General features: G+C 40.7%; 1 protein-coding gene across 1 annotated transcript in view; it reads right to left on the bottom strand.

Annotated features, from left to right (window-relative positions):
- Positions 1-14,178, bottom strand: part of LOC103535423 (nipped-B-like protein) — a 57,169-nt gene that overhangs the window by 24,588 nt on the left and 18,403 nt on the right. The window contains exon 4 of the mRNA XM_030468351.1: positions 7,823-8,005. Within this exon, the coding sequence (XP_030324211.1) occupies positions 7,823-8,005 (183 nt within the window). The remainder of the gene's footprint in view (positions 1-7,822; positions 8,006-14,178) is intronic.

The following is a 14,178-nucleotide window of genomic DNA, read 5'->3' as shown; positions in this document are numbered from 1 at the left end:
GAATCATTTCCTTGGACCTGCTGGCCACGCTGTTCCTGATACAGGCCAGGATGCCATTGGCCTTCTTGGCCACCTGGGCACACTGCTGGCTCATGTTCAGCTTCCTGTCGATCCAGACTCCCAGGTCCCTTTCTGCCTGGCTGCTCTCCAGACACTCTGTCCCCAGCCTGTAGCGCTGCTTGGGGTTGTTGTGGCCAAAGTGCAGGACCCGGCACTTGGCCTTGTTGAACCTCATCCCGCTGGAATCAGCCCAACTCTCCAGTCTGTCCAGGTCCCTCTGCAGAGCCCTCCTGCCTTCCAGCTGATCGACACTCCCCCCCAGTTTAGTGTCATCTGCGAATTTGCTGATGATGGACTCAATCCCCTCATCTAAATCATCTATAAAGATATTAAACAGAACTGGGCCCAACACTGATCCCCGGGGGACACCACTAGTGACCGGCCGCCAACTGGATACAGCACCGTTCAGCACCACTCTCTGCACCCGGCCCTCCAGCCAGTTCCTAACCCAGCGCAGAGTGTCCCTGTCGAAGCTGTGGTCTGCCAGCTTTTTCAGGAGTATGCTGTGGGAGACGGTGTCAAAGGCCTTGCTGAAGTCCAGGTAGACCACATCCACAGCCTTCCCCTCATCCACCAGGCGGGTCACCCGATCATAAAAGGAGATCAGGTTGGTCAGACAGGACCTGCCCTTCCTAAACCCATGCTGGCTGGGTCTAATGCCTTGTCCATCCTGTAGGTGCTGTGTGATTGCCCCCAGGATGATCTGCTCCATAACCTTGCCAGGCACTGAGGTCAGGCTGACGGGCCTGGAGTTTCCCGGGTCCTCCTTCCCTTTTTGTGGATTGGCGTGACATTCGCCAACTTCCAATCATCTGGGATGTCCCCAGTGAGCCAGGACTGTTGGTAGATGATAGAGAGAGGCTTGGCGAGCTCTTCTGCCAGCTCCCTCATCACTGTTGGGTGGATCCCATCTGGTCCCATAGATTTGTGGGGATCCAAGCAGCTCAGTAGGTCACTGACTGTGTCCTTCAGGATTAAAGGGGGGCTGTTCAGATTCTCGTCTCTTTCTACAAGCTCCAGAAGCCAGATGTCCTCAGGACAACCTGTCTTGCTGTTGAAAACTGAGGCAAAGAAGGTGTTAAATACCTCAGCCTTTTCTTCATCTTGGATAACTATATTCCTGCCCATGTCCAGTAGAGAATGGAGGTTTTCCCTGCCCCTCCTTTTGCTATTGATGTATCTGTAGAAGGACTTTTTGTTATCCTTCACAGAGGTGGCGAGATTCAGTTCAAGTTGTGCCTTCGTCTCTCTAATTTTCTTTCTACACAACCTAACTATATTCCTAAATTCTTCCTGAGTAGTTAGCCCTTTTTTCCATAATTGGTAGGCTCTTTTCTTAACCCTAATTTCTTTCAAAATCTCCCTGTTCAGCCAGACCGGTCGCCTTCCCTGCCAGCTCGCCTTTCGGCACACCAGGACAGCCTGCTCCTGTGCTTTCAAAACTTGCTTCTTGAAGTACACCCATCCCTCCTGGACCCCTTTGTTTTCAAGGGCTGTTTCCCAGGGTACATTCTGAATCAGTCTTCTGAAAAGGCCCAAATCTGCCCTCTGGAAGTCCAATGTAGAGGTTTTATTGACGACCCTCCTTGTATCCCTGAGTATTGAAAACTTTATTATTTCATGATCGCTGAGTCCCAGACGTTCACCGACCACCACATCTCCCACCAGCCCCTCTCTGTTTGTGAACAGGAGGTCTAGCGGGGCTCCATCCCTGGTGGGCTCATTTACCAGCTGGAGCAGGAAATTATCCTCTATACACTCTATGAATTTCCTAGACTGCCTCCTCTCTGCTGTGTGGAGTTCCCAGCAGACATCCGGCAGGTTAAAGTCACCCACCAGAACAAGGGCTGATGATTTTGAAACATCTGCCAGCTGCTTGCAGAATAATTCATCACCCTCATCATCCTGATTGGGTGGTCTGTAACAGACTCCCACCAGGATATCAGCCTTGTTGGCCTTCCCCCTGATTATGATCCACAGGCACTCAACCTTATCGTTACTGGCTTCAACTTCTACAGAGTCAAGAGACTCTCTAACATATAGGGCTACCCCTCCACCTCTCCTACCCTGCCTGTCCCTTCTGAAGAGCCTGTAGCCACCCATGGCAGCACTCCAGTCATGGGAGTCATCCCACCACGTTTCCGTGATAGCGACTACACCATAGCTTTCCTGCTGCACGATGGCTTCCAGTTCCCCCTGTTTGTTTCCCATGCTGCGTGCATTGGTGTACATGCACTTCAGCTGGGCTGCTGATTTGGCTCTTAACTTGGGCTGTCCACCTTTGGGCTCCTTTCTGGAGAGGCCGGTTTCAACCCCATCCCCCTTCAAATCTAGTTTAAAGCCCTCCTTATAAGCCCCGCCAACTTATAGGCTAGAGTCCTTTTGCCCTTGCTAGATAGATGAAGCCCATCTGGTTTGAAGAGACTAGGTTTGATGAAATTTGGCCCATTGTCAAAAAACCCAAAGTTCTGCCGGTGGCACCAATCCCTTAGCCACCTATTGATAAGATAGGTTTTCCTACTCCTCTCCTCATTCATCTCTGCTACTGCAGGAATTGAGGCGAACACCACCTGTGCTTCTGTCCCATCAACTCATCGATCCAGCGCCTTAAAGTCCTTGAAGTCCTTTTTGATTGCCTTAGTACTTCTTCCATTAATGTCATCACTGCCAACCTGGACTACCAACAGTGGATAATAATCAGAGGGCCGAATTAGCTGGGGGAGTCTCCTACTAATATCCCTCACCCGGGCCCCAGGAAGGCAGCAGACCTCCCTGTGGGATGGGTCTGGTCGACATATAGGGCCCTCAGTTCCCCTCAGAAGGGAGTCACCAACTACAACTACCCTCCTTTTTTTCTTTGTAGCCATAGTTGTAACCCATCTGGTAGACAGGGGGCGAACAGGAGACCTTCCAGACAGATCTTCCTCTTGTCTGTCCTCTGCCTGATTCTCTGAGTCCAGGGCCTCATATCTGTTCTCTAAGGGCACCTGGGGAGATGGTGGGGGTTGGGAGGGGATTCTTTTGTCTCTCCGATGAGGGACCTGTTTCCATTCCCCCCCATCCACCTGGTTTGCTCCAACTGCCTGATGGCAGGAGGGGCAGGGCTTCACCGTCTCCTCCTGGACTTCTTTTGGGTTAGAAAGGGTGCGACTCCACCAGTCAATTTCCCTTTCACTGTCCCTAATACTTCTTAGTCTCTCTACCTCCTCCTTGAGCTCTACCACCAGGCATAGCAAGTCATTCACTTGCTCGCATCGCACACAGACCCCACTCACACTGTCCTCTGGTCCTAACACGAGGCTCAGACACTCTACAAAGCCAGAGGCCTGAACAGCTACGTCCCTCTTGCTATCCCTCTTAAGGGGTTCTGTCTGTGTGGACACACCCTGTGTCTTAACAGCAACAGTTTTTGCTTTTTTGGAGACCATTGCTCCTTCAAGAGAGCTGGGAGATGGCTGTGCCCCTCCTGATTGCCCTGCCTGCACGAACTGCCTCGCTAACTGCCGTGCCTGTTCCTGTTTGCCTGCTCCTGTTCGCCGCACTCCGGGTCGCTGGCACTCCTCGCAGCTCTTTATATCCCTGTCCGCAGTGCTGGGTGCCGCCCCCTTATCAGCTGATTGGCCTCGCCTGAGACCACCAGCACCAGCATCATCTTCCAACCTCTCTGCTATGGGCAAGGACACCTCACACTAGACCAGGTTGCTCAAAGCCCCATCCAATCTGGCCTTGAACACTTCCAGGGATGGGGCATCCACAACTTCCCTGGGCAACCTGTGCCAGTGTCTCACCATCTTCACACTAAATAATTTCTTCCTAATCTCTAACCTAAATCTACTCTCTTCCAGCTTAAAACCATTACCCCTTGTCCTATCACTACACACACTGGTTAAGAAGTCCCCCAAGCTTTCTTGTAGGCCCCTTTCAGACACTGGAAGGCTGCTAGAAGGTCTTTCTGGAGCCCACTCTTCTCCAGGATGAACAAGCTCAACTCTCTCATCTTGTCCTCATAAGAGAGGTACTCCAGCCCTCTGATCATGTTGGTGACCCTCCTCTGGACTCGCTCCAAGAGGTCCATGTCCATGTTAATTTTTGTGAAATTAGGTGCCGCATTGTGTATTTCAAATGTTCAGATTTTGCTCAGATTTTTTTTAGTAATTGAATTTATAAAACTATGTTTCTTCACAAAGTAATCTTATGGATAAAACCCAGAATTTGTGTCAGAAAAATATCTCGCAAATAACCTGAAATAATATTGTTTGTAAAAGCAAGATTAGATTCAGGGACTTAAAATTACAGCTTTCAGTCCCTAAACAAGTGGAGATGCTTAATTATAATCTACTTTAGTTCATAGAATAGCAGAATGGTAGGGGTTGGAAGGGACCTCTGGAGATCATCGAGTCCAACCCCCCTGCCAAAGCAGGATCACCCAGGGCAGGTCACATAGAAATGTGTCCAGACAGTTTCTGAAAGTCCCTGGAGAAGGGTACTCTACAACTTCTCTGGTCAGCCTATTCCAGTGTTCCATCACCCTTAGAGTAAAAAAGTTTTTCCTCATGTTGAAGTGGAACCTCCTGTGTTCCAGTTTGTGTGTTCCCCCTCGTCCTATCACAGGGCACCACTGAAAAGAGACTGTCCCCTTCTTGTTGACACCCTCCCTTCAGATATTTATACACATTAATAAGATCTCCTCTCAGTCTTCTATTCTCCAGGCTAAACAGCCCCAGGTCTCTGCCTTTACTGATAGGCCCAAGAAGCCCCACAGAACCAAATGTTGAAAAACTGGGATAAATGTTCTATACAGAAACAGAGACTTGGTGGAAATAAAGTGTGTGTGTGGAAGGGGGGAGGAATGGAGAGTTCTCTGTTGTTTTCAGAGAGAGTCTTTAAGATGAGAGGGTGCTAAGACATCTCGGAAAATGGTTATTGAGAAGGAGGTAATGTCATCCATGAAATCAGCCAACTTTCCATTATATAAGGTAACAGGATAATTGGGCTTGCAAATACATGATTCACAGACTGTGCTGTGAAGATCAAAATGGCTCCAAAACATTGCATTCTAGACTAGCAGAGTTCATTATTCTTGTGAACTTGAATATAAAAGTCCTGTCATCTGTGTCTCCTCCAATGTCTTCTGAAGTTTAGAGAGAGGTGTGACTACATAGGGTTGTTTCTGAGCAAAATGGCTCCAAGCATTCATACAGAACTGGAACAGAACTAATAAGTTCTTTCCACAACCCCAGTTTCTTGAGAAGCATAGGAAACATACCAGGTATAGTCACACCTGATATAGGACCAGGAAATAGTCAATATCCCAGGCTCAGACCTAATAAAACCAACATTGAACCTGTGGTGATACTAATGTTCCGCACTGCACCCTAGAGGGATCCTACTTCTGAAAACAGTACGAAACTTGTGCATAGATGTGGTTCAAATGTTTAAGGTAACAACTTAGTTCATGCTTTGAGCCGTTCTGCTTATGGATCAGACTTGCTTCTGGAAGCAGTACAGTTATGCTTACCAGGCCTGAGCTACTAACACTGTCAGTTCCAAAATGGTTAATTGCGACTGAAGAAATTCAGAGCTTCCTGAGATACCAAAAATGAGCATATTGGAGAAGGAAGTAGGGAGTTTATGGGTAAAGAATTTACACAATGGATTCTTCCCCCACATGAGATAGTATTTTGCAGAGGTAGATGAAATCTGTCTCCACAGTTTACAAACCATCAGTATCAATTTAAGCTCTGTAGGATGAACTCTGACCCCAGCTACATGTCCATGAGAAAAGTAACTTCCAATATTGATTTCTAGCAGAAATTTAAATTGACCAGATAATCAATGATGCATGACAAAACATAAGGTGTTACAATTGTGCTGGCTCTGCAAGCCAAATAAGATGAACATGGGAACAGCTATTCAGAATCAGTCATTACTATACAAACTTATTTTTAATTAGATCAAATTGAATAAAAATGTAAGTATTAATAATATTTCAAGACTTATTATTGATTTTATACATAAAGACTATCTGGAATATAAACACACAATTTCCTTCTTAATTCTGGCAAACATTTATGCAATAACACATTTAGCACTTATTGTATGGGAATGATTTCATAAATTTTTAATTTCTCAGAATTAATTTAACAGAATTCCCCTTCTTCATGAGATTCTCAAACAAATTTCTCTTCTTCTATAACAATCACTATTTCTATTTTTTAAAGTTCAATCTTAGACAAGCAAAAGAATTCTGAAATACATATTTGTAACAGTACAAAACTATTCAGTGAACTTGTCAAAAATCTTTCATTTTCTTGATCATTTTGTCTCTTGTTTTAACTCAGTTCAGTTCTACAGTACACTTTTAAAATATTATAACATTTTTAAGCCAGATGTCTTCAATGAATTGCTTTAGAATGATGGCCAGACCTCTTGAGTGGATATAGTGAACATAGAATCACTTAAAGTATATAAGTACTGTCAAAGTTTTCTTTAATTTACTTTACTTTGTATTAAAAATTTCAACAGCCATTAGGCTAATAGGTAGATTAAGATCTCTATGAAATTCCTGACAATCTTCTCCATTCCCAATCAACTTAAACAATATTGCTTTATTTATTCTTTTTTTTATTCACTGTTTCTGTTTCAAGTTATTAACATCATAAACAGGTGAAATGACACAGTAAACAGAGAATATAGAATCCTGAATTAAGCAAATCATATGATTATAAGTTGCCTCAAGATCTCATACCCAAAATCAAAGCAGCATTATTCAGTTATATTTTAAATTTAAACAAAAAACCAAAAGGGCATCCTTTTCTGCTTCTTTGATAAGCAAAACATTGTTTTACAAAAATTCAGTAAAATGTATAGATAAGCAAAGGTGGGAAAAGACTAGGGAAAAAAATCATTATAAGCAAGATGCCTTCTCAGGTTAACAGCAATAGGCACTTCTCCTGCAGCACTACTGGGTAACACAGCTAATATGTTACTCAGACTAAACTGATTCACACCATTTTAATCAAGTTGCTTTTTAGTGTTGGCTAACTGAACTACCATAGAGACAAACTAACTACACTCTTATTCACAAGTAGAGAACCCCTTCCTAACTTACAATTTTTTCACACTTAACAACTTTACCTGATTGCACAGCAAAAGTCTAAATATGAGCTTCCTCTCTTCTTTTGAAATAATTTAATTAAAAAATACTATCATCAGCAAATGCTATTTTGATAAATCAACAGCAATAATTCTAGCTTTTCAAGCAATATACCATGAAAATAATAGAAGAAAATTTTAAGAAACTTCTGAGCATTAACATTCTTTTTATCATGTCAGAAAAATTCAAGAGGTGATCCTTTGCTTTTCTTGTCAGTGAAACTCAGAATAATTTTAAATGTATTTACTGTTTTTTTTAATTTGAATAGCTTTGTGTAAAAGTTTTCTGAGGTGTTTTACATGATATTTTTTTTAATGTGATTGGCTAAAAATGTTTCATTGCATTACTAATACAAAATCTAGGCAGCAGCTTCCAAAAAGATAATTAGGGAAAGAAATTTTACAGCTAGCTGCTTTTAATCTTGAGTGACAAATAGAAATAAATTTTTCTTTTAAACAAAAAAGGTTCTTCTTGGCCAAGTAGTTGTCTAGACAGTAATTTGTTTTCATATGTTTTAGTATAGACAACAACAATAAAGTATATTTTTTTGTAAAACCAAAATACTAGCCTTTTTTAAGAGTAGGAACAGAACAATGTGCTACTTACATTCAAATGCTTCTTCACTGTCATTGTCTTCATCAGAACTGATTTCAGCATATTTTGGTTTCTCATTAACTGTGCTACGTTTGCGCTTGTTCATTTTCACACGTTCACAAAGTGGCATAGTGGATTCAATTTCTGCCAGGAGCTCAGGTGGCAACTCCTTTAACACTGACTGATCTATGCTACCTATTAATGGAGAGCAAGAAGAGTAAATGTGAACCTGAAGATGATAAGGGCCCAACACTGATGTCCTTTTTCAGGAACTGCTTACAGTTTATCCAATAATAAATAATACCACAGTTAGATATACACGGATGTATTTGACAGCCCTTTTTAAAGTTACATTTATTGCTCACACTTTAATTAAAAATTAACATAATAAATTGCATACATATCTACTTCAATAAAAATATTTTTAAGGCCTATAAACAAAATCAAATAGGTGAATTTCCTTTGTAAAAAGGCATCCTTGCTCTACTTTAACAAAATTTAGTATTACTACCATTCAACCTCTGAATTCAACAGGTTTTCTAACAATGTAGGATTCATTATGCCTCACAAACAGTTGTTTATTCTCATGCATATTATTTAGTCTACACAAACAGTAAACTTCCCTTTTCCAGAAGGTATAGACAATCTGTGGCAGAATCTCTGGTATCTTAGTTAGACATAATCACACAATTCTCATCACATTTTGAAACTATGATTAGGTCCATATGCAGTCAGTATGAAGGAGATTTAGTAAAAATATTTTACAAGTGACACAAGGAAACCAAATTAATTCAAAAGTGATGTCTTATCTTTATTTCTCAAATACCCTATTGCAGAAATGTTAAGATTATTGGACTAAACAGTGAAAATTTTTCCAAAACCAGAACAAATGCCTTTGTTGTAAGTGACTCTCTCCTTCCTAAGGCATACTATATTATTTAGAGAGGAAATCATCTGCCAATTGCTAAACACACACATGCAAATCCTCCAAAAAATCATCTTCCACATGATAGTTCACTTTTTAATTACATTCACTATATCACTAACATAACTTCCTAAAATTTATATCCATTTTTCCAGCTGACTATATGCCAGCCAGATCTAATCTGAATGCTCTATATCCATGTGTGAGTAGTGGCATCACCACACATCCTCCATGTCTCTTTGTACACCTAAACAGTGTCTCAAGAAAGTTAGCTAACATTCAGCTCCAGACCAGAGAAAAATTTACACATACATGTTTTAAAACAGTTTCACCAGGTGAAATTGCTAAAGGGCCTCATATCCTGTTTGTTTAATGCATATTCTCATTTTCCAGCACTGTTGGCAATTTCCTTGAAATCAGAAGAACACACAGACATAAAACCTACAGCAAATCTGTCCAAAAAACAGCTGCAAGCAAAGGAACAAAACTGTCACTTAAAAGTCATACAAATGCTTAAAAGCTAGATGAGTTAGATGCGCTTACACTAACAGGAGTATTTTCTACAAATACATCTTTAAGCTTATCCAAGTCTACTATGAAAAGTAAATTTAAAACCAAAATAACAAGTAAGACATATTGCTTGGAGAGGAAATCAGAAAAGGAATAAAATCAGTACTGGATTGTAAAGCTAGTTTGGCAAGAGTTCTATGATAAAATTCTAATTCAGTTCAGTTTCAAATTCAGCTTCAAAATTATGCCTGAATCACAGAATCACAGAATGTCAGGGGTTGGAAGGGACCTCTGGAGATCATCTAGTGCAACCCCCCCTACCAGACCAGGTTCACCTAGAGCAGGTTGCACAGGATAGCATCCAGGTGGGTTTTGAATGTCTCCAGACATGGAGGTTCTACCACCTCTCTGGGCAGCCTGTTCCAGTGCTCGTTACTCTCACAGTAAAGACGTTCTTCCTTATGTTTTGGTTGAACCTCTTGTGTTCTAGTTGTTAACTACTGCCCCTTGTCCTGTCACTGGACACCACTGAAAAGAGTCTGGTCTTATCCTCCTGACACGAACCCTTTCGGTATTTGCAAGCATTGATGAGATCTCCCTCAGTCTCCTCCAGGCTGAACAGCCCCATCTCTCCCAGCCTTTCCTTGTAGGTCAGATGCTGCAGTCCCCTAATCATCTTAGTGGCTCTGCGCTAGACTCTTTCCAGCAGTTCCTTGTCTTTCTTGAACCAGGGAGCACAGAACTGGACACAGTACTCCAGATGGGGCCTCACCAGGGGATAGTCGAAGGGGAGGATGACCTCCCTCAAACACACTTTTCTTGATGCAGAGAATTTTGCTCTTTATTTTCCTTACTTATACTGTGCATAAAGAACATCTCTGTAAGATGAAAAATTAAATATTTTAAGTAAGAAAGCTCTTTAAAAAAAACCAAAACCCTAACAAGGAAAGTAAGAATAGATATTCCTAGAAAGAAAAAAAATTCACAGGCTACTACACTTTTACTTCCAATTCACCATTAAAATGCAATCACTTGGTAACATACATTACATTATAAAACATATACTAATGCTTTTTCAGTTTACAGTATACTTTTCACAAGCAATTAAAAGAATATAGGACACAAAACCATTTGAAAGTATCTACAGAATAATGTATGATCATTTTCATTTTTTCAATTTGTTTGATAGGTTTCTGTCCTGGTATGGGCCAAGATAAAGGTAATTTTCTGTCTTGTACTTTTGCTTTCAGCTAAGTCATTGTAAGTAGCTGCACTTGCTGAAATTAGCAGCAAGTTTCTCAGACAGCGTGTGCTTCTAGGACTGATAACACTCGATGTTTATAGTTACTGCTAGAGACTGGTATGCAGAACCAAGGCCACTGCTCAGCTCTGAGGAACATTTTGCCCTCCAGAAGGAGAAAAGGAGTAAAGAGGTCATACCTGAAACCCTCCCTTAGGGAGGAACGGACAAGATAGATGGACAAAATTGACCAAACAGAGAATTCCATCCCATAAACGGCATAGTATAAATTTGAGGGATCACGAGGGTCACACCCCTTCCTGCATCCCCTTCTTTGCCTGTCCCTGTTTGCTTCAGCATCCTGGGGGGATTCCGTCCGTTTGTCTGCCTGTGGTCCTGATCTGTGCCACCCTGAATCTGTGTGTTCCTGCCTTCAGCTCCCTACTGCTGCTGACTCCAGGAGTCCAGCCTAGACTTTTTCCAGGGCTGCCCTGCAGCCTTGGTGGTGATATGAGAGTTATTGGGGGAAAGGGGGAAGGAACATGGTATCTATTTTCCTGTATATTTGTATATATTTAATTATTTTTCCTATTTATCATTACTGTTTCATTAAAGTTGTGTAGTTTAGTTTCCAACCCATAAGTCTCTCTCCCTTATTCTCTCTACTTCCTTTATCTGTGAGGGGGATTAATAGAGAGCATCTGTCATTCCGTTTAATTGCCAGGCCAGTGTTAAACCGTGACAGTTTCCAAAGACTGGTACCTAATTTCCTACTTCCACTTTAATCAGTTACATTTGACTCTAGTTTGCACGACTTTTTGAATAGCCAAGGAGAAAGTATTCCACAAGTTAATAAGATTATCCCAGTCAATGGAATAACTCAATTTTTCCCATTGTGTTTGATCAGAATATACAGTATACCTGAAATGGACTGTGGACATCACTATTCTTCAGACATAATTTACACATACTCTCAAAACTGACATAACTACTAAAACAAACAAAAAACCCACAGGAAAACTGTCATCCTAACCAAATCTTTGTTCCACTCTAAGTAATCACAATGTTGATGAACTCCACATCCGTGAAGCTGAAGGGCAAGTCACAGAGTAGCTATAGTAGCTGTAAGAACAATACAGCAACAACTCATCTTGAAGAAGTGAAAAGCATCAGTGGACATGGTGATATCAGTTTGCTTGTATGATTACTCAAAACAGCCTGTTTGCACATAAATATAGTGATAAATGAAGTGCATGAAGAAAAAATACCTCTGAAGTTCATTAAAAAACTAAGGTTTACATTAATGAAATCTGGCATAAATTGGCCCGTCATAAATATTGTCTTTTCCATTTCTGTATGCTAATACTTTGCAAAGTATAAGCAAAACTGCAGTTAATGCAATTTCATATTTATAATCTCTCTGTATACCTTATATTTTAAAATGCTATTTTTTCCAAATATCAAGACATTATAAGAAAAGAACACATAAGTGTCTAAGAGGGTATAAACAGTGCCACTTGTTTGGGGTGGTGATATGAATCTTAACTTCTTGTTTCTCAGTTTTTAGATTTAAATTTGGCCCATATTCTGGAACTTCTACAGTAATGAATTGCCACACATCGACATTTTGACAATAAAAATAAAAACTTATAGCTCAATTTTGCCCTCTCCTCAGTCCTTTTTTGTCACAAAAGACATTAACTGCCCACTGGACTTTTCTTATTTTGCTGATGACTAGTATATCCAGTCTTGCTGTTATTCCATGGAGGTCAAGCTCAATTTCCTTACATGTACTCTCTGGACATTTGATAGAAGATGTTCCAGTGGTTTTGGGCCTAACTGTCTTATGTATCTACCTACCTTATGTATCACTAGCTATCTGTCTAACTTTTTCAAGTAATTTTGGGACACTGCTATAGCTGCACTGATAAAACCAGTTTCAGCAGTTGAAATAAATGCAGTACTGTACAAATAACCTTACTTTTATGAATCAGAGTGTCAGGGTATTGCTTTTGGATTTCACTGTTACTGGTTTTGAACTGTGTTTGAACATATTCACTGAAATTTAAGCCCACTCAGTTTATTATTACAAAAAGTTAAGATGCTTTGTACAGTTAACATTTGGAATCTGAAACTTATGATTGATGCTTTTTTACAACCATATATTCTGATTAATTTAAAAACTGAGCCGTGGGGCCTTACCAAGAAATAAAGACCTTCATTAAATATAATCAAATTAAACCTCAGTTTTTCTGAAAACCCCCAACTCCTATATAATCAATATAACATAACCAAGATCTTTGCACAGAATAAGCAAAATAAATACGATTTATATCTGGTGACTATATGCACATCAAGAATATCTGCTTTTACCTTGCTCTATCATGGAAAGATTCTCAGCCTTTATCACTAAAAATATCACATGAAGCTACTCTTTGTTTTGCTTCTTGAAAGTAACTTAATTATGTTAGCAACAAGAACAAAATATTGCTGATATCTTAGCTTTTAATGTAAAATAGTACAGGAAAGTTGTTTAGAAAATAATTAAACAGTAAGTATATTTAAGGGACCTTTATTTAATGCAAACAACAGTTCGGTAATGTGAAGAACAAAAAAAGAGTCATAATTTTTCATATGTTCATCAGTAATATTGCCATGGAGCAAAAATAAATTCCAAATTTGAAGTAAATAGTTTAAATTTTCTTACACAAAAACAGTCACCTACAATAGTTGAAAATGTGGAGCAACAGAAAAGTTCATTTACCAGAATCAAATGTGAGGCTTTCTCTATTTGTATTTTGTGAAATTTACCCTTCCTCTAAAAGAAAATTCAAACCAAAAATTTTAATTGCATATCCCTGCACATAAGCCAAGAAATAACATCCATATTTGGATACTCGGACATGTGAACAGATCTGCACTGCATATTGTAATGTCAGACAAATTGCTGGCCCACACTTTTACATGTTGCAATCCGTTGTTGCAAAAATCATTTCTGCAAAATAGCTTTAGCTTTTCCCAGAAATAAGAGGAACCTAATCAAGCATTACAGGCCTATGAACCAAAGGCAGCTTCAGACTTTCAACAAAATGCTCTGACAAATTAAGTAATAAAGTTCTATCACTTACATGGGACAAAGTAATTTTTCAAAACTGAACTAACTAAACCATCACAGAAACACAGAATCAGCCGGGCTGGAAAGGATCTCTGAGATCATCAAGTCATACCCTTGACCCACTTACGTTACCAGAACATGGCACTCAGTGCCACGTCACTCTCTTCTTAAAAGCCTCCAGGGATGGAGAATCCACCACCTCCCTGAGCAGCCCATTCCAATGCCTGATCACCCTCTCTGTAAAGAATTTCTTCCTAATATCTCACCTAAACCTTCCCTGGCAAAGATTAAGACCATGCCCTTTTGACTCATTGATAACTGCCTGGGAGAAGAGACAGACCTGGCTACAACCTCCTTTCAGGTAGTTGTAGAGAGGGATGAGGTCTGCCCTGAGCCTCCTCTTCTCCAGACTAAACAACCCCAGCTCCCTCAGCCCTTCTTCATAAGACTTGTGGTGGAGTCCCTTCACAGCCTTGTTGCTCTTCTCTGGACCTGCTCCAGCACCTCAAACTCCTTCCTGAACTGAGGGGCCCAGAACTGGACGCAGTACTCAAGTACTCAGTGGAGTCCTTAAATCT

The sequence above is a fragment of the Calypte anna genome, chromosome W (genome assembly GCF_003957555.1).
Source record: "Calypte anna isolate BGI_N300 chromosome W, bCalAnn1_v1.p, whole genome shotgun sequence".
Lineage (NCBI taxonomy): Eukaryota > Metazoa > Chordata > Aves > Apodiformes > Trochilidae > Calypte > Calypte anna.
The sequence above is the reverse complement of the archived record's forward strand: the minus strand, read 5'-3'. Positions and strand labels throughout refer to the sequence as shown.